Source organism: Peromyscus maniculatus, chromosome 2 (assembly GCF_049852395.1).
Source record: "Peromyscus maniculatus bairdii isolate BWxNUB_F1_BW_parent chromosome 2, HU_Pman_BW_mat_3.1, whole genome shotgun sequence".
Taxonomy (NCBI): Eukaryota; Metazoa; Chordata; class Mammalia; order Rodentia; family Cricetidae; genus Peromyscus; species Peromyscus maniculatus.
The window spans coordinates 71,757,844-71,784,547 of record NC_134853.1 but is presented as its reverse complement, the minus strand read 5'-3'; the positions used below and the strand labels follow the sequence as shown (position 1 = coordinate 71,784,547).

At 40.9% G+C, this 26,704-nt stretch overlaps 1 protein-coding gene across 3 annotated transcripts in view; it reads right to left on the bottom strand.

Annotated features, from left to right (window-relative positions):
* Window positions 1–270: 270 nt before the first annotated feature.
* Tgfbr1 (transforming growth factor beta receptor 1) overlaps window positions 271–26,704 on the bottom strand; it is a 59,999-nt gene continuing 33,565 nt past the window's right edge. The window contains exons 3-9 of one of the 3 annotated variants that reach the window (XM_076564177.1): window positions 25,650–25,880; window positions 18,312–18,542; window positions 12,641–12,808; window positions 12,087–12,243; window positions 9,816–9,940; window positions 8,230–8,360; window positions 271–4,538 (exon numbers count right to left, since the gene is read on the bottom strand). In XM_076564177.1, the coding sequence (XP_076420292.1) occupies window positions 4,413–4,538; window positions 8,230–8,360; window positions 9,816–9,940; window positions 12,087–12,243; window positions 12,641–12,808; window positions 18,312–18,542; window positions 25,650–25,880 (1,169 nt within the window). In that variant the 3' untranslated portion in view covers window positions 271–4,412. Of the gene's footprint in view, window positions 4,539–8,229; window positions 8,361–9,815; window positions 9,941–12,086; window positions 12,244–12,640; window positions 12,809–18,311; window positions 18,543–25,649; window positions 25,893–26,704 lie in introns of all 3 variants that reach the window. The other 2 variants (XM_076564176.1, XM_076564178.1) reach the window with 2 other exon arrangements.

Below are 26,704 nucleotides of genomic sequence, written 5' to 3'. Positions count from 1 at the left end.
CCTAGTTTGCCTCCATGAGGCCCAGGAGCAAAGCAGAAAAAACAGATGCAATGTAAAAGCAGAGGTGAGAGAGGCAGGGAAGAAAATGTGGGAAGGAGCTGCAGCTGTGGCTGGCGTAGGTAACGGAAGGGGACCACCAGCCATGGAGAGTGGGTAGCTTCTAGACACTTGGTTCTACAAACTCATGAACAGTAGATTCTTATGATACCCTGACTGAGCTTGGGAGCTTATTCAATTTTGTCTTCTAGAAAAGAATGCAGCCACTGGCACTGGTGGGAAAAAGTAGTTTATTGGCATTGTTTCCATTTTCTATTGTAGTGTTAGGATGTAACTTAAGCATCTCCCTAGTTTCTATTTACAGTTCATCTGAAATATTACTACACATACCCATGTACAATTTTAAAAACTTATGGGGAAACGCAGTTTGTTTTTCTCTCTTCTTCACAGGCTTCTCAAAATCATTCAACTTCAATGAAAACTTCTATGGACATCTATACATCTCTGAAAGGGCAGAGATCACACCAACAGAGTCGAAAGATTTTTTTCACAAACACAATAAAATACAGAAAACAAAGTATAGATGATGTTATCTGGGGTACAAATATGAACAATACAGTACCATCTGAGTAACTTAGCAACATAATACTCACACTTTATAGAAATAAAACTGCAAACCTGGAGGATGCTGACAAATATTAAACATTATATACACAATGAGGTAAATGTACCTTGGTCTCTTGAGAGGTAATTTAAGTTTAAAGCAAATGACATTTTGAAGCATCTCCTTGACCTATAAAGAAATATCAAATACTCCATTCCATTGGCACAATGTGAAAAAGGGATTATCAAAACACAGTTCATGATACTCAACTCACAAATCTCATTGAAAAGTAAAGACAAATTCACTTTAAGTTTTAAGAAAGGTTGAATGTTACTGACCACTTTTTAAAAACGTTTACAAGTAAGAGTGCATAACAGGATTGAAAATAATGTACTGGCAGCCCTCAGCTTTCCTAGAGAAAGCCCACAGAAATTTCAACATCCAACACATGAAGCTACACTGCCATCCAGAACTATTCTTCAGAATCTCAACACATTGACATGTTCTGCTGAACTGTAAGAGAACAACATCTGGAATCTCCACATGTGGAGCCAGAACACTCCCAGGACCAAGGAACAAAGAAATGACTTACAACCATTCCTTCAGTGCATGGAGTGAAAACACAGACTTTTGCTATGTCTACTGGGCAGATTTTGGTGTGAATGTTAATTAGTACTTCGTCATTGGTTTTATGTATCTGACAATGGGGAAAGAGTCAAACATGTATGGACTGCAAAACAGTCAAGTGACCACTTAAATCTGTAGTGAGAACCAAAGTGTGGAATTCTTGATGGCCACGGCACCACACAGGGCCTCAAGGCACTTCTTGAGTACTATTGTAGTAGAAGGATTCCAGGCTCAGCTCCTCAGGCCTTACTGTTCTACTAGGAACACAGCTAGCCACTATTTCTGAGGCAGCGCCTGCTGCCACCTGGCTGTCACCCAGAGCTAACTCTCAGAGGTCACCACTCTGCCCAGATCTAACATCAAAGCAGAGCTACCAACGGGAGCATTCCCAGCCCCATACTTGCAGACCACTCCCTGTGACACCCAATGACCCGAACAAGTGGAAAAATGTCACACAGCTTCTATTAACCACTTCATTTTAGGTCTCAAAAGCAGTTCTTCAGTCCAAAGGCTGGAGGTGGGGTGGGGACAAAAGTCTCTGAGCCCGGGGCCAGCAGAAAGGCAGACTAGAAAAAACACAGTTGAAAATACATGGGGCCCAGGTGGTCTACGCCTCAGTGAGTCCTAATTCCCTCACGCTCTCTCTGCCAGGGTTCTGACAAGTCAGAAGATGTGTTGTAGCAATACTACATCTTGGTGCACACGCACGCACACACGCATGCGCGGTTTTTGACGGACAACATACACGGTAGAATATATTACAAAATGACATAAATGTATTTTTCTAATCAGATGTGTCTGTAGTCACAGCCACAGTAACCATGACCTGTCTCAGCTTTTAAGTTATTTTCATTTTCATATTGGCCACTTGGGGATTATCAAACTATCCCTGGACAAAAATTAGCTATAAATATGTAAACTCAATTGAGAACTAAATTCCAACTTTAAAAAAGTTCCCTGATTTTATCAAAAGCACATTTTATCCACTTAGGCAAGAACAACATAATGATTCTTCAGCTTCTGATGTGATGAGAAGCATCTTCAGAAAATCCCATTTCCTTGCATGAAAGTGAGAAACCGTATTACAACTTTAACTCAGACAACTTTTGGTATGTTCTTAAAATTATATAAAAATAGTTTTAGTGATAAAATGCATTGGTCCCCTGGATTTCCATAAAACAGATCTCAAAGGGTTAGAAATGGAAAGAACAAAAAACAAACAAAGGCCCCAAAAGTACCTGACCATAGCACTAGAGCTCACTAAGCGGGTGACAGAACACAACTGTAACAACAAACCGTCACGCTTGCCTACACTGATGAATCGTAGTTACAGAAAAAACGCAAATTTGTATTAAAAAATACTCAACGAAGCACTTTTCCCCATGATGTTTTTAAATACATGAAACTGACACTAATGCCTACATAACATGTCATTCATCCTACAGTTCCTTTGGTTTAAGACCAAATAGTCTTCAAATTGATTCTAGGTTTGAGATAAGACATTAACAGAAAACAGCTGCTTCAGCATCAACAGTCACAATCTCTTCTTGACTAACACTAAAGGTTATTTTGACCTTTTTATCTGGGAATTGGTGTCACTATGTGCAATATCTTGCCTGAAGCAATGATAACATTTTTCCCTCAGAATATGATCACAGTGATAAAAAGGACTTTGAAAGCCATATGAGCCCTGCAAAGACTCCAGACCAGTGAGAAGACCTAACAGGCTGACTTTGAACATTTCATATGGCCAAGAATATATGAAAAGAGATCCTCTACTCACAGTGGCTGTTAGCTGCCACTTCTCCCAGTATCAGGGGGCACTGTACTCAGTGCTACCATGTAATCATGCAGTTTGCAAGATCTACACATGAGATTAAGAAAGACCAAATTCAAAGCTGCCTTCCTCAGAGTGTAGTGACCTCAGAACTCCATTAACTCTACCCTTCCCAAGATAGAATCCACAAATACTTACAGCTACATAACATGTGAAAGTCAAATACACCTGTTACATATTCAAATTAACTCTCTCTGCCTTCTTAGAAAAGGCCTATCATTTAACATTAACCACATTTGAATTTTAAATGCAATTCACTTCAAAAAAGAAAAAAAAAAACAGTCTTTGATCAGATAAAGAAAAAAATGGCTTACAGAAAAGCATACAACTTTTCACAAGGCAGTAGACAAACCTCTCCTTTTAGAAGAATGAGTCTATATGCCACAATGATTAAATCCATAAAGCACTGTACGTGTCTGAAGTGCCACTTCATTTTTAAAATAAACTCAGAAAACACATCTCAACTGCAAAGCTCCAAAGCTCAATGTGGGGATATTCCCACATGACCAATAACTCTGGTTATTAATGCTACTGCATTGCCTCAGTGGTTCAAGCACATTTGGGTAGGAGAAAGGCATAAATACTGAATGACATCTACCACAAAAACTCTTAAAAACAAAAACAAACCCAGAAAAGATTTAGGTTACTCAGAAAAATAAACGTTTTGAATGAAAACGATACAGGACTTAGCACAGACTTTGAGCAGTTCTGTTCGTTTCCATTTAGAAAGACACAGAAGTGGCACTTACTGGTGTAGCACAAGCCACTTTGAAGGCATGTTGTGTTCTGAGTGTGAAGGAGCAGGAGCCGTACACAAATACAACTGCATCAGTTGTGCTCCTCACACCTACACGAGGTCGTTTCTTTTCGACTACAGAGTTTTAGGTGTTAGTTTAAGATCCTGAAAGATTATCGAACAGTACATTCAAAGTAAATTAAGGAAACTAGTGGTTCAGAATCCTCTGAGAATGTACTAACCAGGAGTGAAAATCACAAGTGCTTCATCTAACGCCACACTGCAGCTCCTTCGCCCTCAGGGATGACCACCAGCACAGCAGCTCCCTAATGGCCAGCAGTCATCTTTTACAAACAAGCTTTGTTAATAAAAACAAAAGGAGACTACACAACATTCTCTAACTGTCCTGGGAAGAACCATCCATAGTGCACAGAAAGGATCCCGTGGCCGCCTCTGGGCCCAGAGAAAGCCTGGGAAGCTTTCAATTGACCATATTCCACTGCAGCAAGAGGAAGCAGCGCCCTCCGTTCTCTCAGTGAGGTAGAACAATCGGCCTCCCAAACACACCCAGGAGCAGATCTGAAGAGAGCAGAGTTCCCACGAAGCTTCAGTTACATTTTGATGCCTTCCTGTTGGCTGAGCTGTGACAATGTTTTTTTAATCCGCAAAGCTGTCAGCCTAGCTGCTCCATTGGCATACCAACATTCTCTCATAATTTTAGCCATTACTCTCAAGGCCTACAAGAAAATATGAGAAAAATAATGAATGCATACATACCATTTGCCATTAATCTGGGAAGAACTTCCACCCGTGACTTTTAAAAATACATATAAGGGTCATATTCTGGCACTGTTTGTAGTAGCAAATGTGGACTTTAGTTCCCATCAAGATTCAGGTGCCAGCTGCTGGAGAGGCTGTGGACAGGGGAGCTTTCTCAGGAGACCTCAAAAGGCTAAATCATGAATCAGCACTGAGTCAAAGAGCCACAATGCCACCTAAGCCGCTGGGTGAGAACTTAACTTCAGTTTTAAGTACTTCAGAGCAAAGCTTAGGGGAGAAAGTAGGGAGAAGAGCTCAAAGTGCTAGAACCCCGGCCTAGGACACCCTAACATTGCACAGCTAGGAACCCAGCCACCTCTCCATCTCAGCAGAAGGCTTGAGGGTTTGTATCTGAGAAAAGACGGATCTCTAGTTCCAGAGCATAAGGGCAGACATCTCACACTAGAAGCATACTGGATTCTCATACTGCAAGCTTTCTCCCCCAACAGGGCAGTAGTACTTGCACACAGTCTTCTGGGGTGGATGCTGAAGGTATCTCCTCTGGAGATTTGGGCAGCCCAAGAGAACAGGCCTGAATAGATTACCAACTATGACTTTCTAAGAAAACAACCCAGAGATAACTTAAAGAGAACTTAAGTAAGCTCTAGTCTAGTTGGCAGGAGTTCTACTGGTACCTAAACCCTCATTAAAAGTGAAAAGGGTCTGATCATACATTGAAAAAAGTAACATGCAATGGAGAAACTGAAACCAACAGAAGAGGTGAAGAAAAACAACAAAAGGAAATGGGAGGCTATCCGAGACTTCAGAAGTATTTCTTAGAAAATACAAGCCCCTAGATATAAAGGACCATGTACAGCAATGCATTCATATACATTCACTTAAATATTTTTAAATGCCTATCCTTTAACAAATGTTTCTGTACAAGTTAGATTTAGCAGTGAACAAATTTATGAAATCCCTGTCCTCAAAAAGCTTGCATTCCAGAGATAAAGGAATTAATAAATTACTGTGAAATACAGACCTTCAAGGTGGTAGATGTCAAGAAGAAAAACACTTTAGAGGAGAGGAAACATGCCAAGGGAGGAAAGCACTATTCTCAGTAGGAGGGGAAATGTCTACTCTGAACAGAGTCCTGAAAGACAGGAGTAAACAAAGGAACAGGAAGATGGAGGCCCAGGAAGGACAGAAAAAAAAAAAAAAAAAAGAAAGAAAGAAAAAAAAAGAAAAGAAAAAGGAATTCCAGGAAAAAGGCCACACAGAAGGCCCTAGAAGAGACATTTATGCATTTGCCAATTTGGGGGTATGTGTGCACACCTCTGCATGTGCTGCTGGACACTGAACTAGGGCCTCACACACAAGGCAGGCACTCTAGCACTAAGCTGTATGCTGAATTTAGGGTATTTCTCAGTTTTTATTCTGAAGTAAGTCTCACTACATTACCAGGGCTGGCCTTACACTAGAGCTCAGTAGCCCAGGCAGGACTTGAGCTTGTGACCTTCCTGTCATAGCCTCCTGAGCAGTTGGGATTAGAGGCCTGTGCCAGCAAGCTTAGTCAGTTCCATACTCTTATGTGTTGCAACTAAGAGACTTGTAAGCCCTAGAAAAGTAGAAACTTGAGCTAGCAGTAAGTACACAGAAAACTAGTAATCAAACTGAGAAAATAACATGGCAGTGAAGGCTTACCATAACAGTAACCGCACTGCACATGTTCTTAATGTTAACTGATTTCTTCTTGCTTAAAAGCCATCTGTCTTTAGACTGATGCATTTATTAAATGTGTGTGTGAGCACTTCTAGTCTGCACTCTCAAGTACCCAGAGACAATTTTACCCAGAGCACACCCTCGTCTGTCGAGTTCTATCACGTTCTATCACATGAAGACTCTGAGCACTCTGAGCTGTCTCCTCTGGGTCTGCACACTGCATTTTGCTTAAGATGCCATACCAAAAAAAATTGTTTTTTAACTCTAAAAAACTTCTTAAGGAAAAGAAAAATATCTTTTCTCTTTAAGTTTGCTTTCCCCATGTAATCTGTTATTAACGTTTGGGTATGTGTCCTACCTGGACCTTTTTTCTAGGAATGTATAAGTTTGGTACTTTTCCAACAATAACAGTAGAGCTTTGTAGACATTACCAGACTACAAGAGGGACTTTCCTAAAATCACAAAATACCACCTTGGTATAACTCCTTAGGGCCCCATTAAGAGATCTAACATTGTTATTTTGAGATAGGGTCTCATACAGCCCAGGCTGGCCAGAAACTGGCTGAAGTTAAGCTCCAACTCCTGTTCCTCCAGCTTTACCTTTGGAATATTGGGATACCAGGCCTGTGTACCACTCCCCTGCCTGAAAGTGATACTGGGGAGCAATCCCTAGACCTCTGGTATGCTAAGCTTGCACTCTACCAACTCAGCCACACCCCAGCGGGAGCACACTGATGTCAGTGGAGAACTACTGAGGTGTCCAGCTCTTCTTTCTTTTTTACAAAGTCCACCTAAACTAAGAAACTTCAAGTCTGGAAGGCACATCCTGCTGCACTATCATAATAGTAACAGCTGTCAATAAAATCTGTCTAATGACTTCTTTGAATTTACAGCTAAGAATGAATTCCTACAATATTCTGTAAGAGCTGGGGATGACACACTCAGACTCTGTTGGAAAGCACCTCCTCCCTCCTGAGGAGCAGCCCTACACAGTCCTAGGAACACAAGTCATACATCTGAAGCTTTCCAATGATTGTACCCAAGCTCCTTGTCTCACAAAGGTGTGCCTAAGTTCCAGAGAACTGATGCAACCTGTCCACTTCTGAGTCTGAAAGGGAGCCAAGCCAGTACTGACAGTCCTCCTCATTCTTGACCAGTGTCTGTCACAGTACTCTGGGCTACATGGCTGAAGGAGGTATTCATTTCAACAGCAGGCACCTTATTTCACTTGGCAGATCTAACAATGTTCAGGCATGCCACTGACCACTACAAATGTTTCATAGTTCTTTTAATACGCTCAAGAAAAGCAAACTAATTATTTTTGTTTATTTGTTTATGAAAAAGAAAAAGAGTCTGAGAATTTTTCCTTACAGAAGAGTGACAAATTTCTGTCTCTAAGCAGAAACAGTTGAGTGTGGTGATATTTTATTTATGCACCCCAATAAAGCTGGGGATCAGAGGAAAAAGCCAACCACTATACTAAACATAGAGGTCAGGCAGTGGTAGCACAGGCCCTTAATCCTATCATTCAGGAGGCAGAGATTCGTTTGGATCTCTATGAGTTCAAGGTCACACTGGGAACAGAGCCAGGCCTGGTGGCACACACCTTAAATTCCAACACTAGTTAACCATAGAGGTGTGGAGGTCTGTACAGACAGACAGGAAGTGATAGAGCTGGGCAGAAAGAGGAAGTAATGAAGCTAGGCGAAGAGAAAAAGTAAGATGGCAGGGCACAGAAAAGTATATAGGCATTGAGTATACAAGAAGTAGCTCTCTCTTAGGCTGAGGCTTTCCTTATGGTAAGAACTTGTGGCTGTGGCTTGTTCTATCCCTCTGATCTTTCAGCTTTCACCCCAATATCAGGGCTCCAGGTTTTTTATTAATAAGACCTTTTAAGATTCTTGTTTCAGTGGAGCAAACAGCCTCATATCAAAAGGAAACACTTACTTCACAGCTCTGCCATCTGTTTGGAATATTTGGCCTTAACTTCTGTTCACAAACTACTTTTCTCATTTCTTCAACTGATGGATCAGAAGGTACAAGATCATAATAAGGCAGCTGGTAGTCTTCATGAATTCCTGCATTGGTTTAAAAAAAACAAAAAAACCCAATTTAACCAGCTACTGCCACATTACTAGAAGGATTACTTGAGAGGCTCATTACTGTGGTCTGTCTCTACGTTGGGTAGGTGAAGTAAGGTTCACAGCTTTATGTATCTCACTCACATCTGCATCAATAACCCACCACTTAAGTCATCACTGGGCCTGAACTTTTGTGAAGGATAGTGTTGCCGACTTGACAAAATCTAGAATCACCTGGGAGGCAGACCTTTAGGCAAGCCTGTGAGGGTTTATTTTGATTAACAGAATCGACATTGGAGGATTCATCTTAATTACAGGCAGGACTACTTCCTGGGCAAGGGATCCTGGAGTGTATAAATAAAGAAAGCTAGCTGAGCATCAGCATGCACTCACTACTCTGCTGCATGGCTATGGATGTCATGTGACCCGTTTCCTCAAGCTCCTGACACCGTGACTTCCCTCCATGACAGCTATCTATAACTTGGAACCGTGAGTCCTCGCTTAGACTGCCTTTGTTGGAGCACTGTATCACAGCAATGGGAAAGAAACCAAGGACACTTTGAACCCAGTGTGCTGTGATGACCAGGTTGACACTTTGACTAGAACGCCACCAGGCAGAAGATGAGACATTAAGGTGACTGCAGTCTCTCTCTGGATGCATTATATACTCTTATAAGGAGAAGTGAATCCCACAAATCCCTTCACCTGCTTGGGCCTGTTAATAACATGTCCTATGCTATAGCACCAAACGTATTCTATCCCTCACTATCTCAAAACCTTCACGTTCTAAGTCTCAACCCAGATTCCTAAGCCCAAGAGATAGTGTTTTGAGCAAACACTGACAATATTAAGTTCTCAATCTAATATAAAACCAAAATTTAAAACAAACTAAATCAAAAAGTACCCAATGTTAATGCAATTATCTTTATATGTATATGGATCCTCAACAATCAAGCTGGAGAAAACTAGTCTTTAAAAAAAAAAAGATGAGCCGGGCGGTGGTGGCGCACGCCTTTAATCCCAGCACTCGGGAGGCAGAGGCAGGCGGATCTCTGTGAGTTCGAGGCCAGCCTGGGCTACCAAGTGAGTTCCAGGAAAGGCGCAAAGCTATACAGAGAAACCCTGTCTCGAAAAAACCCAAAAAAAAAAAAAAAAAAAAAAAAAAAAAAAAAAAAAGATGTTGTAGCCAAGTCCATACTAAAAACCATTTCTCAGGTGGCCTTTCAAATAGCTGAATTCAAGATAACAAGGGGCAGGTTCTGACACTGTCTTAGACTAAACAGCAACAGAAGACACCGGATAAAGCTGTGTATTGGCAGGGTTTATCTTTTGTTCCTGTGGCATTCTCAGTGGTCACCAGTCAGACTACTGACTATAGAATTTCAGTTAAGAGGAAAGACAATTCTTGACTAACTCTCATGACAAACTACTGGGGGAAGGAGAGAGATTTACCACCAATGGAACAGCGTCGAGCAATTTCCCAGAACACTAAGCCCATTGCATAGATGTCAGCACGTTTGAAGGATTCAAAATGTTTCATATTTATAGAGTCATCTAGAACTTCAGGGGCCATGTACCTAAAAAAGAAGTCAGCATTTTAGTGGAATAGATAGCACATTAGTTTTTAACTGTTTCATCCATTGTCTTTTCCTTCTGGGAAAAACACAGACACACAGGGTCTCACTATGAAGCCTTAGCTGGCTTGAAGAGTTACTATATAGACTAGACTAGCTTAGAAATCTACCAGCTTCTTCCTCCTAAGTGTCCAGATTAAAGGTATACACTATCAAACCCAGTAAATTTCTTCTCTTTTTGTTGTGGTTCTGCTGTTTATAAAAAATGATTCGCACTTCCTATAAAAAAAAAATTTCCCAGGTACATAAAGCACAAGGTGAAAAAAAATCACCCCCTTACCGTGAGTGTTAACACACGGGTCATGCCTTTCAGACACCTCCTTATACAGACACACACAAAATAACATATAACTGAGATCATATCAGACTCAAGCAAAATATCAAGTCTCTAACCTGGTTTGCAAACTAATGATGCTGACTAAATCCCATGAAACACTGAAATGGCAGTTCCATGCCATCTGCCTTCTGATCATTGTTTATCAAAGACACACAATGAATAGCTGTGGCTGTTACAAATACCCCAATATACATCACCCTCATGTACTATTTAGAGACCACATATTTTAATCTGGAAGCCTTTTCACCCAAACAGTAAAAAACAGGAAAGAAGAATGGGACAAATGAAAAGATAAAAGGAATGTCAGTCATGCTGATGCTACATTACCAATTACTGGGTTCTGAAGTTTCTTTCTTTCTTTTTTCTTTTTTTAGTTTTTAGAGACAGGGTTTCTCTGTGTAACCCTGGATGTCCTGTTGCTCTGTAGACCAGGCTGGCCTGGAACTCAAAGATTTGTCTGCTTCTGCCTTCCAAGTACAGGAAATAAAGTTGTGTACCACCACTGCCTGGCTCTGCTATGAAGTTTCTAAAAATCTGCTTTAGTTACATGTCCTACAGACCACTACTGAGGCTTACTCAGCCAGTCATGAATTTTGCCAAGTCCCCATGGAACCCAGAAATTAATTACAATTGAGATAAACTAAAGCTGCTGGTTTTCTCCAAGTTCAAGGAATTAGTTTTGAAGAAATGTTGTAAAGTGATGTTTAAACACAGTAAGGCTGAGTCCATCTCAGCTTGTCAGCCACGTTACTTAAGCAACAAGGCGGTTTTTTCATCTGAATTAATAGTGACAATGCCGATCTATGGAGGTTCTTTTGAAAATGCAAGAATGTGACACATTAATAAAAGTGTACTAGGCACTTCATCAAATACCTGGAACACAAAACCGCTCCTAAGCTTCTTGCAATCCAATGGAATACGCAGACCCAGACACATAAGTGGACAGTTAGAACATAATGTGAGAACAGTTACAGCAAGTGCCTCCGATAGTCATTTATTATTGTGCTGTGCCAGGCACATATAAGGGTCCTGAGGACCAGAAAAGGCTTCCTTGAGACAGGAGGGATATTAAGGAAACAATAAGGGATGTATACGAGTTAAGGACAGGATACACAAAAGTTCTAAGGAAGAAAGACAACAGTAAATACAAAAACAGGCTTGCTATAGAACAGAAACTATGGCAGCTGTAGACCACCATTAGTTATTATTTGTGGTGGTTTGAATGAAAATGACCCCATAGGGAGGGGCACTATTAGCAGGTGTGGTCTTGTTGGAGGAAGTGTGTCACTGTGAAAGTGGGCTTTGAGGTCTCATATATGCTCAAGCCCAGTGAAAAAGACCACTTATTGATGCCTGCAGATCAAGATGCAAAACTCTTAGCTCCTTCTCTAGGACCATGTCTGTCTGTACACCACTATGTCCCACCCACCATGATGATAATGCACTGGTCCTCTGAACTGTAATTGAGCTACCACAATTAAATGTTTTCCTTTAGAAGAGTTTCTGTGGTCATAGTGTGTCTTCATAGCAATAGAACTAACCTAGTTAAGTTAATAATAATACTTTCTGGAAGGGCTACTCTATCAATAGGCTCGTTTTCAAGTTAGGTAACTAGGCTTCAAAGTAGCAAAGACTCTAAAAGCCTGTGAACAGTCTAATAAAGGACCAAGTTTGAGTTGAGACACATATAAACTAGGAAAGAAAAGAAGTTGACATAAGGCATTATTAAAACCATTTATTCCCTCAGTGTACCTTTTAGTGCCTACTCTGTGGTTTGGAGCAATATCAATTGTATCTGTGGCAGAATCGTGTCTCACTGCCAGTCCCAAGTCTGCAATACAGCAGGTTCCATTCTTCTTCACCAAGATATTCTTTGATTTCAAATCTCTGTGAGCAATAGCTGGCTTTCCTATTGGAAACCAAAAGTTAGACATGACTGCTTAACAGGTGACACCAATCACAATTCACTTTAGGTCCCAAAGCTTCACCTGTCCCAGGTTGAAGGCACTTGAGCTACACCACCTATAACAACTACGCTACTACTAACCTCAGTGAATCACTGTGCCAAAAGGGACGAAGTTCTGTTTAAATCTTCAGACAACATAAATCTAAGAACTAAAAAACTAAGGTGAAAACGTTTGTTTGTTGATCTCTAAGTAAATTTCCAGATTTCTGAGATTTTCATTGGAAAAACATTCAAATTTTTTAAAGCTACATATTTCCAGTTAGGTTTTGAGTTCTGAGTATGTATTAATTACATTCACTGGAACTTAAATTTAAATAACAGAAACTATAGAAAGTGTTACCTTGGGTACCAACAATCTCCATGTGAAGATGGGCAAGACCGCTTGCCGTGGACAGAGCCAGTTTGATCATCCCTTCTACTGTAACAGTGTATCTATTCAAGTAATCAAAAAGGGATCCATGCTCGTGGTAATCCGACACCAGCCACAGCTGAGTCCAGGTGCCATTGTCTGCAAATCAGACATACATTTCAGTTGGACTGCAGAGCACTTACAGTCTACACTTACAGCTGTTACCATTTTTCACTATCAATCTTGATCACACAACTGCAACATAATATCCCCTTAAGTTTGCACGAATTCCTTTCACATTCATATATTCTGTCTTTCTACACTTTTATGTGCATATACTTCAGACCCTCGGAGTGTATCCCCTATTCTTGAGATTAAAGCAAGGATAACTAACTCATTTAAGAAAAAAGGAATCATGTTGATTTCTTCATCCTACAGAGAAGCAGAGCTGAGACTCCTCAATGCCTAGGAAGGTACCTGGGTCTGATCAGTTAGTGTTCCAGCTTTCTTCTGGAGGGGGAAGGAGGGCAGCAAGGAGTGAGATGAGAAACATCCAGGGAGCCCAGCACGGCCTCAGTGTGGATGGAAGAGCATGTGACAAAACTGAAGTGAGTGTTGTGAGAACTGACAAGCTTTAGCGACAGACTGTACAGTCCTCAAAGACGCCAGACAAGCTGATTATAATTCCAATGTTGCTACCTCAGATAAACAAAAATAGTGGTACCTCTGATGCTCAGACAGGAACTGAAGTGTCAGAGGAGAAAGCTGAAAAGATTAAGACTAAGTCTCATTTTACCCAAGGTGATTTGGAACCTAAACAACTTGGAATGTGGGTGCTAGGAGTTCCTTGATAAGCTGATACATGCACCTGAAATGTGTTTTCCCAAAGGAGTAACAGTAAGGATGCTAGTTAAATAGTATTTAACTTAGAAGTAGATGGGAAAACAAGAGACAACACAATCCAGTAAAAGATATATACCCTTAAGTCATATAGTGGCTAGTTTTATGTCAACCTGACATAAGCTAGAGTCATTTGAGAAAAAGGAATCTCAACTGAGAAAAAGTCCCTACTAAGTTGGTTTGTGGATGAGCCTGATGAACAATGGGGCTGGGGGTGGGGAAGGGGGAAGAGTCACTCACTATGGGCAGTGCCACCCCTAGGCTTGTGGTCCTGAGTGCTAAAAGAAAGCAGGATGAGCCAGCCATGGGTAGCAAGCCAGTAAAAAAAGCATTCCTCCATGGCCTCTGTTTCATCTCCTGCCTCCAGTTTCTGCTCTGACTTCCTTTCATATGGCCTATGATTGTGATAGGTAAGCTGAAATAAACCCTTATGTCCCCAGTTTGGTTTTGGTCATAGTGCTTTCACAGCAATAGAAAACCTAACTAAAACAAGTCATACTGACCCAGGCAGGAATCCAGGGTCTGTATGCTATTGACTACATGGCCTTGGACAAGTTTCTCAATGGACTTGTGCTTCTTTTATACAACAAGAACAACAACTTACTTTGAAGACTCTTTAGATGTTAAAAGAGAATACAGAACTAGGTTTCTTTTTAAAGTAGGTAATACAATGTTTGACACATGAGAACTTAAAATGGGCTGATCTCTACTAGCCATAAACAAAAGGACAAAAAAAACATAAAATAAGATCTGCATCTTTTAGGGTGTGGCACACAACTTTAATTCCAGCACTCAGGAGGCAGAGGCAGGTTTATTTCTGAGTTGGAGGCCAGTGTGGTCTACACATTGAGTTCCAGAACAACCAGGGCTACAGAGAGATCCTGTCTTGAAAAAACAACAACAAAAAACAAAACAACAAAGGGGGGGGGGGGGAGACAGTGAGAGAGAAAGAAAGAGAGAGACAGAGAGGGAAGGTAAGAGATCAAGAAAGAAGATGGAACTACAGAATCTGGAGATTCCTTTATTTTTAATTGTATTTTATGCTTGGGTGTTTTGCTTGCATGTACGGCTGTTTACCACTTGTGTGCCTAGTGTTCATGGAGGCCAGAAAAGGGTATCAGATCCCCTGGAACTGGAGTTGCAGACAGCTGTAAGCTACCATGTGGGTGCCAGGAGTTTAACCTGGGCTCTGAGCCATCTCTTTAGCCCCATGCAAAGTAGTTCTTAGTACTTCCAAAAAGAACTTAAGAGGTGAGTGATACTAGTTTTTTTTCTTCTCTTTTTTTTCCGTTTTTAAAAACTGTTCTTCCTGCATTTCAGAAAGTCTTTTTCTTGGTATGGGTACATCACTAGCTCATGTGCATGTCTGTTAACCATAACTGTGTTCTGAAAGGCTCAAAAACACAACAGCTAGAGAACATGGTAGGAAAAGGAGATTTTCTGAGGTATCCAACCAGGGAAGAAGAGGGAAGAGGCTATACATACAAAGAGAGCTGTCCAAGAGGCTGGAGAGATGACTCAACAGTTAAGAACACATACAGCTCTTGAGGAGATCAGAGTTCAGCTCCCAGAACCCTATTGGGCAGCTCACAAGTACCTGTAACTCCAGCCCCAGGAGAACCTATGTGTCTGGCCTTCTTGGGCACCTGTACTCAAGCACACATACCTACACACAAATACACTCACATACATATAATTTAAAATAAATCTTTTAATTTTGTTGTTTAAGGCTGGCCTAGGCAAAATTAACCAAATCAAGAGGATGAAGATAAAGAAAAAGAGAACTGGGGTAGGAAGTCTAGGTTCTGCCCATTAACACCTCATCAAGAAAAAAGGGATGGGACAAAGCCAGTAGGGTCAGTCAGTTCCCACTGTGACCACCAGATGACAGCATCCACTTGACTGCTGCTTGAACAAATGGCACTTCAGGGCACAACAGGTTCAGCAGTTTGCACCTGTGTGTTGTAACCTGGACCATGACTGATGGAAGCCTGTAAGAGGTTTAAGCTTCAAGTGCAAATGAGAGGATAGTAGAATTTGAAATCCCAAATCTGGGTAAGTCCTTTAAGGGAACAATCACTGTTTGTAAAATGAGAGCCTTTTTACAAATCAGCCAGAAGAGTAAGCTTGAGAAAACAAGCAAATAGTAGGCTAATATTGACACACACTGTAATCTCAGCGTTGAGGATAGAGTGAGGAAGATCATGAGTTCAAAGCCAGCTTTGAACAAAAGAAAATATAAACAAAAACTATAAAAATGCAATAAAAATGTTGTCTCAAGAATTGGGTGAGGGAACTAAACGGTCAAAACAGAAGCAAGTGAGGACCAAGGGCAGTCAAACTGTCATCACTACTTTAGTCTCCTTCTCTCTTCTTCAATTCAATACTGGATTGCTAGGAGCCACAATAATCACGGCCTACTACCCATTAGTGCTCCTACTGCAATCGAACACCATAAGCCTCATGATGTGAGAGCCTGAGAAGTGGACAACACGGCTGGTGAGTGTTTTAGGAAACCAAGGAAAACCAAGCAGACTGGGCCCTGCAGTGTAATCCTAAGTATAATTTGGGACGCTTCAGAGACAAGCCTGTCTGTATGTCTGTGAGGGTGGTTCCAGAGGTTTAAATGAGGCGAGGAGAGCCACCCTCAACACAGACAGTGCTGCTCCATGGCTGCAGTGGAGGACACAGGGCTGCGCACCGCCCTCTGCTTCCAAGGGCAGAGGCGACACCACCACCTCACGCTGCTGCCAGCACGTCTTCCCTCAGGAACCAAAAGAAATCCTTCCGTTCTAAAGTTGCTCTTGCCAGGTATTTTGCCCCAATAGTGACATAAGTGAACTAACACAGTCTCTAAATTTAATGAATGGTAAAATAAACTAAAAAAAATAGAGACACAAAAAATTGTAAAACCCCTCATGTGACCACCTGACATTAGAAAAAGAGAAGGACAGCCTCCTTCAGGTCTCACCAAGACACAAATGACAGTCACTGTTGTGGGGTCTACAAAGTGAGATCCAGGACAGGCTCCAAAGCTACACAGAGAAACCCTGTCTTGAAGAAAACAAAAACAAAACAAAAAAGGAAAGCAGGAAATAGATTAGATTTGGGGCTAGGACGGCAAAACTTGGGTCACAATGTAAGTCCCCAGCAGATGTTGGAGGAGGAATTGTGGCATAAAGGTACTAGCGGAAGCCATGAAGCAGAAGCGGGGTCTAAGGTCACTGCTGGCAGTCACCCCTCCTTCTGACTCCACAGATGCAGCTTCCTTGCTGCTTGAGCATGTGCCCCGACCCATCTCACACCTGCACTACGTTATCTGCAGTCTTCATGTGGCTCCAGGAGCAAGGCAATTTGAGAGAAACCACTTTGGTTTACCCGAGCTTCCTTACAGTACTGAGGAATTATTTAACCCCTGCCAGGTCACAACAGAATACCCCGACAAATTATTTTGACTTTCCTCAAAAATAAGGCCATGTGGATGGAGATACAGCAGAGTTGTAAAGCACTTGTCTAGCATGTAGAAACCACAGGAACAACAGGACTGAATGAGGAAAGCTGGTCAATACTGAGGTAACCTACTAATCCAGCACTCTGTGTGTGTGTGTGTGCGCGCGGGTCTACATGGAAATATCCTACTAAATATCCAGTACTGGGTAGGGGTGGAGAGGTAGGGATAGACAGATGGACTGACCTATACTGAGATGTTCTACCAACCACAGCATTGGGGGGGTGTGTGAGGAGACTGGTCTACACTGAGATGTCTTATTGATCTCACCTCAAATTCTGAATAACCAGTTTATAGTTTTTTCCTTCTATCTTATGACTGTACTCAACTAATGGTCAGATTTAAAATAACAGAAGTATACAGCATTTTTATAGTTTTTTTTCTATTTTATAAATCAATAAAAGATTTAGAAATATACTGTCATGGGCCTGTAAGATGGCTCAGTGGGTAAAGACACTTGCCGCCAATCCAGTGCTGATGACTTGAGTTCAATCCTTGGAACCCACATGGTAGAAGGAAAAGACTATAACAAGTTGTCCTCTAACTTCCATATGTGCACAGTAGCACACAAAATAAATTCTTATTTCTAAAAGATTCTGTTTGACGTAATCAATCTTACCTTTATAAAAAATATCTGTTCAGGCAGTGGTGGCGCACACCTTAATCCCAGCACTCGGGAGGCAGGGGCAGGAAGATCGAGTAAATTCGAGGCCAGCCTGGTCTATAGAGTGAGATCCAGGACAGGCTCCAAAGCTACACAGAGAAACCCTGTCTCGGAAAAACAAGCAAATCTGTTTCTCACCAAATCCGATGGTGTTTAGCAATCATCTCTGTAAAAATAAAGCTCTTCTAGACTTTGTTATATTCCACTACAAGTAAGGAAATGGGGCTGAGAAGATGGCTCAATTGGTGGCATGGCTGTCATGCATGCCTGAGGATCTAAGTTCAGACTCCCAGCATCCATGTAAACTCCAGATGTGGTGATGCACACCTGTAATTCCAATGCTGGGCAGGTTGATGGATCCCTGACATTTCTAGCAAATCAGTCTGGACAAACAGACATGTTCCAGGTTCACTGAGACATCATCTCAAAAATTAGGTGGAGAGTGATTGTTAGAGATACTCAACATCATCCACACTCATGCACCCCTGCACAAGGGCATGTGTGTATGCACGCGCGCGCGCGCGCGCGCACACACACACACACACACACACACACACACACACACACACGAGAAAGGAAACATCAGTGACCTTTGTTGTCTGCTGCTATAAATCCTAGGATGTTTTCATGGCGTAACATCACAGTCTGATAAATCTCTGCCTCTCGGAACCAGGAACGTTCTTCCCTAGAAGAGAATATCTTCACGGCAACTTCTTCTCCCCGCCACTTGCCTCGCCAAACTTCTCCAAACCGACCTTTGCCAATGCTTTCTTGTAACACGATGGTCCTGGCAATTGTTCTCTGAACAAGCAATGGTAAACCTACATACAAAAATAAGTACAGCAAAAATCATCAGCAGTCCACATCTCACACATGACAGACAGCCGGCAATGCAAATGCAGAGACAGGTACTGTTCTTTAAGGCTTGCTTTGCTGGAAAAAGACTACATTTGCCTCCCCCAACCCCAAAAAATGAAAAGGGAAAAACCAATAGTAAATATAGTAAAAGAATCCAGAGACAACTGCCTAGAGATTTGGGGAAGTAAGCTGAACTTTTCCTTTAATGGATGGGGGAAAGAAGAGAGAAGGAAGAACGTGGTTACACAGGAATATCCAGCAAAGGCAGATAAAGAAATAAACAAGGTATCTTTTGGGTACCAGTCTCATTCATGAGAGAGGATATTAATGAAAGTGGAAGAAAAGATAAGCTGTCACCAGAAGATAAAAAATTTAAAATCTAGTAACTGCTTTACTTATAGGAGGAGAAAAAGAACATGAACACAACAAACAGAAGTAAATTCTGACCTAACTTTTATTAAATCATTAAAAAATGCCACAGAAACCATTTCAAGGCAAGGAATGTACTCGCTAGAACCTGGCTACTTACCTGAACTAGTATGTGAAAGAAATGCACTGGTTCTCAACCTTCCTAATGCTGCAACCCTTTAATACAGTTCCTCATGTTGTAGGGATGGACCCCCAACATAAAATTATTTTCATTGCAACTTCGTAACTATAGTTTTGCTACTATTATAAAACGTAATGTAAATATTTGTGCTTTCCGATGGTCTTTGGCAACCCCTGTGAAAGAGGTCACAACCCACACGTTGAGAACCACTGATAAAAAGTAACTTACTCCAGCAAGGTACTTGTATTTTTTAAATTAGTTAACCTTGTCTTATTCTAAAGTATGTGTTTTTAAAACAATTATACTTCACTTAGTGATTTACAACAATTTAGTATTTATAACAATTAAGAGTTTCTAGATTTGGGGCAATAATTATCATCTCTCACTCATCCACTAAGGAGTTGTCATTTTATTTTAGTTTTTACTTTGTTTTATTGTGTGTATGTACATGAGAGTGTGCAGTGTGTGTTTATGTGTATATTAGGTACATGTGTGTATGCATGTATATAAGGGCCAAAACCCAACCTTCTTAGGCACCAGCCACCTTAGTTTTTTAATGTTTCTCACACTGGGGTTAACCAAACAGACTAGGTTGACTGCCCTCCTCACTGCCAGAATTACAAGGGTTTGTGTCACCATGCTGGTGTTTTACCATGGATTCTGGGGGGGTTGAATTTGGGTTCCAATGCTTATACAGAAAGTAGTTTACCAACCCCAGGAACTGTCATTTTAAATTACACTAACACTAACAAGTAAAATACCAATGTGCATTATGTTCTATATTAATACTTACTTGTGTAGTTTATAGACACACAAAATGTGTGTCACTCATAATCTACCCTCACAAGCCAGTGTGGTGGTTTGAATAAGAACGGCCCACATAGGCTCATGTATTTGAATATTGGTCTCAGTTGATGGAACTGTTTGGGAGGATTAGGAGGTGTGGCCTTGTTGTAAGAGGTATATCACGACAGGTGAGGGAGCTTTGAGGACTTCAGTGATGCCATTCCCAGTTAGCTCTCTCTGCCTCTGCTTGTGAATCAAGATGTAAGCTCTCAGCTACTGCTCTAGCACCATGTCTGCCTGCTGCCATGCTCTCTACCATGATGGTCATGGACTCAACTCTCTCAAACTGTGAGCCTCAAATTCAATGCTTTACTGTTTCAATTGCCTTGGTCATGGTGTCTTAGCACAGCACTAGAAAAGTAACTAAGACAACCACTTATTAACTAGATAAATTGAGTGACAGTAAAAGGAAGCCACTCCCTTTCTGGCTTCTTGATTTGAAATACCCAGGAATCCAAATACTACAGCCCACAGCAGTCAGAAACTTTCTTTCCGCCTTTCCTCTCATGGGTTTTTCCTCTTTTGCTAACCAACTCTCTCCACTTTCTACAAAGCAGTTAGCAGTCCTATTAGAAAGCATTGCTTTTGTGTATAAGGAGACTAGTAGTTAAAAACAGGTCCATAAGGAGCTAGAGAGAAGGCTGTATGGCTGCAGAGGAGCTGAGTTCAGTTCCCAGAACCCACATGGTGGCTCACAATCAACTGTAACTGTAGTTCCAGACGCTCTGATACTGTCTTCTAACCTCCAAGAGTACCAGGCATGTACATGGTGAATATACACATGCAGACAAAAACTCATACAGATACAAACATTTTTAAATCTCTTAAAAGGACTATTTTTTTAAAAACAACAACCAAAAATAGATCCATATGGAAAATTCTTATTTAAATCAAGGAGTGCTTTTGCACTACAAACAATCAATTCCCAGTTATTTTACATGATTTAGTCTAAATATTGACTTACTAAATTTTCTTAAAACTTTGTACAGGACCATAAATTCTATAAAAAGTATCCTAAGGGCAGGCCAGATGGTTCAGTGAGTAAAGAGGCTTGCTGCCAATCCTGATGACCTGAGATGGATCCTCAGGGAGCCACATGGTAGAAGGAGAGAACTGACTCCCTCAAGTCCGTTTCTGACCTCCACATGCACATAGTGCCACACATGCAGGAACACACACATGCAATAATGTATTGTTTGTTTAAAATAACAAATGACAAAAATTAAAAACCATTTCTCTACAAAAGCATCTTAAAGAGTTCATTTCAGGGGCTGGAGAAAATGGCTCAATGATTAAGGTAACACTTGCTATTCTTTCAGAGGACTTGAGTGTGGGAGCCCGTTCTTGGGTTCCTCGTGGCTTTACCCAGCAGGTCCAAATAGAGGATGATCAGGACCACGGGCCTGAGTGCAGGTGTCTGAGATGGTCTGCACTTGGCTGTGCTGGGGGAGGAGGTCTTTGACTCCACCCCTTGGCATCTCTATAAAAACCCTGGGCCAGAGACAGTCGGGGCCTGTTGGAATAGGTTCCAGGCCCTCTCGAGGCTATCCTTTATTTTCTATCTGTTTATCTCCGCAAGATTCTCCGCTATAAATCCTTCTATCTAATATTTCCTGCTGATCGCACTCAAGAAAACTCTGGGAAGCTGTGGGGGTGGTGGGTAAACGCCCCACACTTGAGTTCAGTTCCCAATACCCATCCATGTCAAGGCGGGTGTTCCCAACACTTATAACCACCTCTAACTTCAGCTCCAGGAAACCTGATGCCCTCTTTTGGTCTCTAAGAGCACTATACACACATAGCATTCATGCACACACAGACACATAAAAATATGAACTACTCTGAGAAAAAGGGCAGGGCCATAAAAGAGCTCATTTCAGGAGATGAATCTGGAAGGCAAGTAATAAGCAAAAAGCAAGCCAAGTCAGGTATGGCAGTCCAGGCCTATAATCCCAGCATTTGGTAGGCTGACAGGAAGACTGGCCTGAGCCTCAGAGAACCTACCTAAAAGAAGAAGGGAGGGAGGGAAGGAGGGAAGGAGGAATTAAAACAAGCATAAATAGGAAGTCTGAAGAAGCCTGACAAAGACACAGACACAGGAATGATTAATTAAGGCTAATTGGAAAGGAGAAAGTGTGTCTTCCCTTTCTAGATACAAAATGCGAACAAATTTAGATTCTTCATATTATTTATATTGGGTTTAACCCATATGAGTACTTGAGCTTTTTTTTTTTTTTTTAAAGATGTAACAATTTCCTTACAGAAATAAACAAGCCAGGCTAGCAAAGTAGCTCAGTGAGTAAGGGAGCTTGCTATGAAGCTTAAGGACCTGAGTTCTATCCTGGTTCTCACAAGGAGGAAGGAGAAAACTGACTGCTGACCTCTACATGCACCTCATGTCATGTGTTGTGTGCACACAAAGAAACATACATACAATAATAATTAATGTAATAAAACCTTACTTTTTAAAATAAAAAATAAAAAAATCAAGCCTAACATAGATCTCTACATTTTGTTTTAATCTCCCATACCTTTAAAACTGCTTGAGAGGAAATATCAATAAGGGAAATTAGGCCTTAACAACCATGTGTTCAAGCCCTAAGGACTCTGGACTAAGAGACTGCCACATACTTGACAATCTAATTGCAGCTCAAATACAAGCACATGTATGACTTGTGACTAAAATTAATACAGGAGGGAGTAGGTTATCTTCAAATTTAGAGGTACTGTAACTTAGGTCCTCAGTCTTCCAGTTCTGAAAATTAAAAGTACCTTTCCAAGGTAGAACTAGAACTTTCCCTCCAATATACTCATAGTACTAATTAAAACAGAAGGGCATTCAAATCCAAGGTACATTCAGTTTTGCCTTTTCCTCAATGAGTAAAAGAATTTTCAGGGAATTATGAATAGACAGGACATAGTCACGGGTATGAGTCCTACACACAAAGTGGCATTAAAGCTTTAATATGAACACAGGGAAAAAAGACTGCCTTTCTGGAGTTCAGAGAGAATTCTGCACACTATAAACTATGATAGACAAAGAGATCCTAAACAAAGCTTTTTTTTTTCCTTGCATAGTGTAGAAAAAGCCCTATGTGAGTGTTCTTTAGTATGTTTTCAATTAAGACCAATCCCTATCATCTGGATATAACTCAATGTATTAAGTCTTCACACACACACACACACACACACACACACACACACACACACACACACACACACCTTGTCTCACTTGGACTTCACAGCAATCCAATGACTTGCACTGCTCATTGCTTTGACTTTAATGATGGAATAACTCAAGCATGAGACAGCAGCTGCGCAGTCACAGAGCTAGCAAATGATGGAGAGGTCTTGGGGGAGGAGGAGGCAAGAACAACTCCTGATGGCCCCAGACGGACAAGGGAAGTAGAAAGACAAAGAGTAAGTCCATCCTCCAATTCACACAACTACATTGCAAAGGCAAATAAACAAACCTCTGTTAGAAATCAGCTGTCGGCCAGGCAGTGGGGTGCACGCCTTTAATCCCAGCACTTGGGAGCAGAGCCAGGCAGATCTCTGTGAATTTGAGGCCAGCCTGGTCTATAGAGCAAGATCCAGGACAGACATTAAAACTACATAGAGAAACTCTGTCTCGAAAAAGCAAAAAAAGAAAGAAATCAGCTGTCATCTACATGGCAATGTCTTGAATCCTTTCAGTGAGCTTGTGACTGTGAGCTGTTGTAATTTCCCTGGATGTAACTTCAGCAATAAGAGAACAGATCCAAGTGATTAATTAATAGTCTGTAACCACCCTAGTTTTCTGCAACTTTGTCTCCTACTTTTCATGGACCAGGATCCCTTGTGAGGAGACTTTTCTTTGAGAACCATTTGCATTAAAACTCAGAATCAATGGAGAAACCAGGAAAGTCCTAACATACTTTTTGTCTACTTCTCCTTCCCAAAGTGTGTCATATCTCCAGTACTCCAGATGTTCTAGCCCAGTCCAACCTCTCACTGCCTCACTCTCATATGGGACTAATTAAGGAGTCTCTATGGCTGCTTGGGAGCTTTGTGTACAAGCTTCCATGTGTTCTAGCAGTCAGAGAAAGCACACACTACTGAATATTCATTGCCACATTTTTACCAAAGGCTTCAGGTCATAGTAAAATCAGGTTCCTCAAATACTTAATGAGTGAGCAGGCATGCATATATACCATTATGTATTAATTTCCTTAAAGTAAAGACATCTATTATTACATGTGTTCCGAGCATTAATGTGGTTTTTGAGCTTCAGAACTACACTATTCCTCAGTCACAACTCCTACTTCAACATTTTTTTTAGTATCATTTCTTTTAAAATCAGCCAGATTTTTATTTCCAAATCTTCATTATGGCCACAAATTTAGCCCTTATTTGAAACTGATCAATAGTTTTCAAATGGCAGTATGCCACATTCAAGACTTCAGTAAACCACTTTTAAGCATTTTTACCAAAAGTATCTGTTCTATATTTCTGTAAGGAAACAGAAGCCCAAAGAGGAAATAGACTGACCAAAGTCATAGAGCTTGTGTCAGAATCTAGACCTGCTGATTACTAGCCACACATCAAACTCCAAAATTGTAAAGCAGACACACTTCTCTTAGTCTTCTTCCAAACCACAGGCAAGAAAAAACGAAAAGTAAAATACTATTATGTAAAAATCTATCTCAGGATGATTCTGGCAATCATCCAGTTTATTTCTGAGTTCACAAAAATCAACAAACAAAACTGAGAAAAGCTAACTTCATAGTCCATTCACTAATAGAATTACTATTTTTAAATTTTCTTTAAATGTAAAAAGCTACTAAAATGTGATAGTTTAATTTTAAAAATAGACAATAAATTGGACTGGTCCACTGACTCAGTGGATGAAGGTACTTACCAATAAGCATGAAACCTGAGTTTGTTCCCCAGGATCCACATGGTGGAGGAGAGGCCTAAATCCTACAAGTTGTCCTCTGAACTCCACATGTACACCGTGGCTAGCAGGCAGGCAGGTGCACACACGAAACACACACACACACACACACACACACACACACACACACTTTTGCATTAACATAACAATTTCATACCTTTAAAACGGCAAATAGCCTTCCAAATTCCAGGCCAACAGTCCCAGAACTGCAAAATGGTAACTGCATCTCTTAATGGCAGCTCTATCTTTATAAAAATGGTGTCCTAGCTGGGTAGTGGTGGTGCATGCCTTTAATCTCAGCACTTGGGTAGGGCAGGCAAATTTGTGAGTTCGAGGTCAGCCTGGTCTATAGAAAGAGTTCCAAGACCAGCCAAAACTATACAGAGAAACATTGTCTCAAAAACCCAAAATCAAACACAAACAAAAAGTGTCCTACTTTCTACCTCCCAAGCTCAAGCCAAGTATCATTCTATAGGAGAGGATGCTCTGAAGTTTATACAACCGTGTAAGTGACTTACTTGTTTCAATGGGAAAAGCAATCTCTAACTTACCTACACTAAACTATGTAGTCAGACAGACACCAAGTTCAACAACCTTCATTATTAGGCTGCAATCTAGAACAGCATTCACACTATCTCAAAGTTTTAACATATTAAGCCAAATGCCCAAACCAGCTAATTAAATAAATTGGCCAAAGTGATTTATTAAGATTTAAGAAAAGGTAAACAATGACATCACCTGATCCAGATCCTGATGTTGTCATATCATAAATTAAATCTTTTAGGGTGGTGCCCTCTGAAATGAAGGGGCGATCTAGGGATGGATCTTCTTCATTTGGCACACGATGGTGGATGACAGTGCGGTTGTGGCAGATATAGACCATCAGCATAAGTGCAATGCAGACGAAGCAGACTGGACCAGCAATGACAGCGGCCAGCTCCACAGGACCGAGGCCAGGGGACTGCTTTTCTGAAAAAGGTCCTCAAATGAAACAAACATCAACAAGAACAAAAACACTGTAGGTGGTACCCACATTTTCCAAACCCTCCATATTTTCCCAAGTGTTCACTGCTATCACTTAGTCCTAGAACCTTGTCACACAGGGCTCAAGGCCAGAACAAGCTCCCCATTCTGTCCTCTCTCTCCCCATCTTGCCTTCTCTCCCTGCGCCCTCCCCTTTGGACCTTCAGCTCTGTCAGTTCCCTCTTACTCTTCCTGTGCATCCCCTACCCATCTTCTAATCCATCCCTGGGTCAATCAGCTAACCAGCACCTTACACCTCCTTCCCCATTTGTCACCTCAGATAAACTAGTAAAGGAACCAATCATTTGAAACAACTTCCAACAACTTCCAATAATCGTTTTTTATAAAGCACTTTGGTCTTATCTTCTTATTCCAAGTCTACAGCAGGTTTATAGCAAGGGGGAAAATATATAGTTAATAAAGGTTTTACAAATTATCTATTTCCTCATGATCTTGCAAAGGTTCATACTTTAGCATATACATTTTCATCAACTTTTAAAAACTGAAACACTTCCTTGTTTACTTTTGTTTTTTATTCTAGTTATTTATTCATTTATTTATTTTTCTTTTTAAACCCTCCCATCCTTTTTTTTTTTTTTTTTGTGAGACAGAGTTTTACCATGTAGTTCATCCAGGCTGGCCTCAAACTTGAGATTCTCCAACCTCTGCCTTCTAGCACTGGGATTAAAAACCCTTCTTTTTACAATAGTTTGTACATATACATTCTTTCTAAACTATTTTTGCCAATTGTATTTTTAATTACATACCAA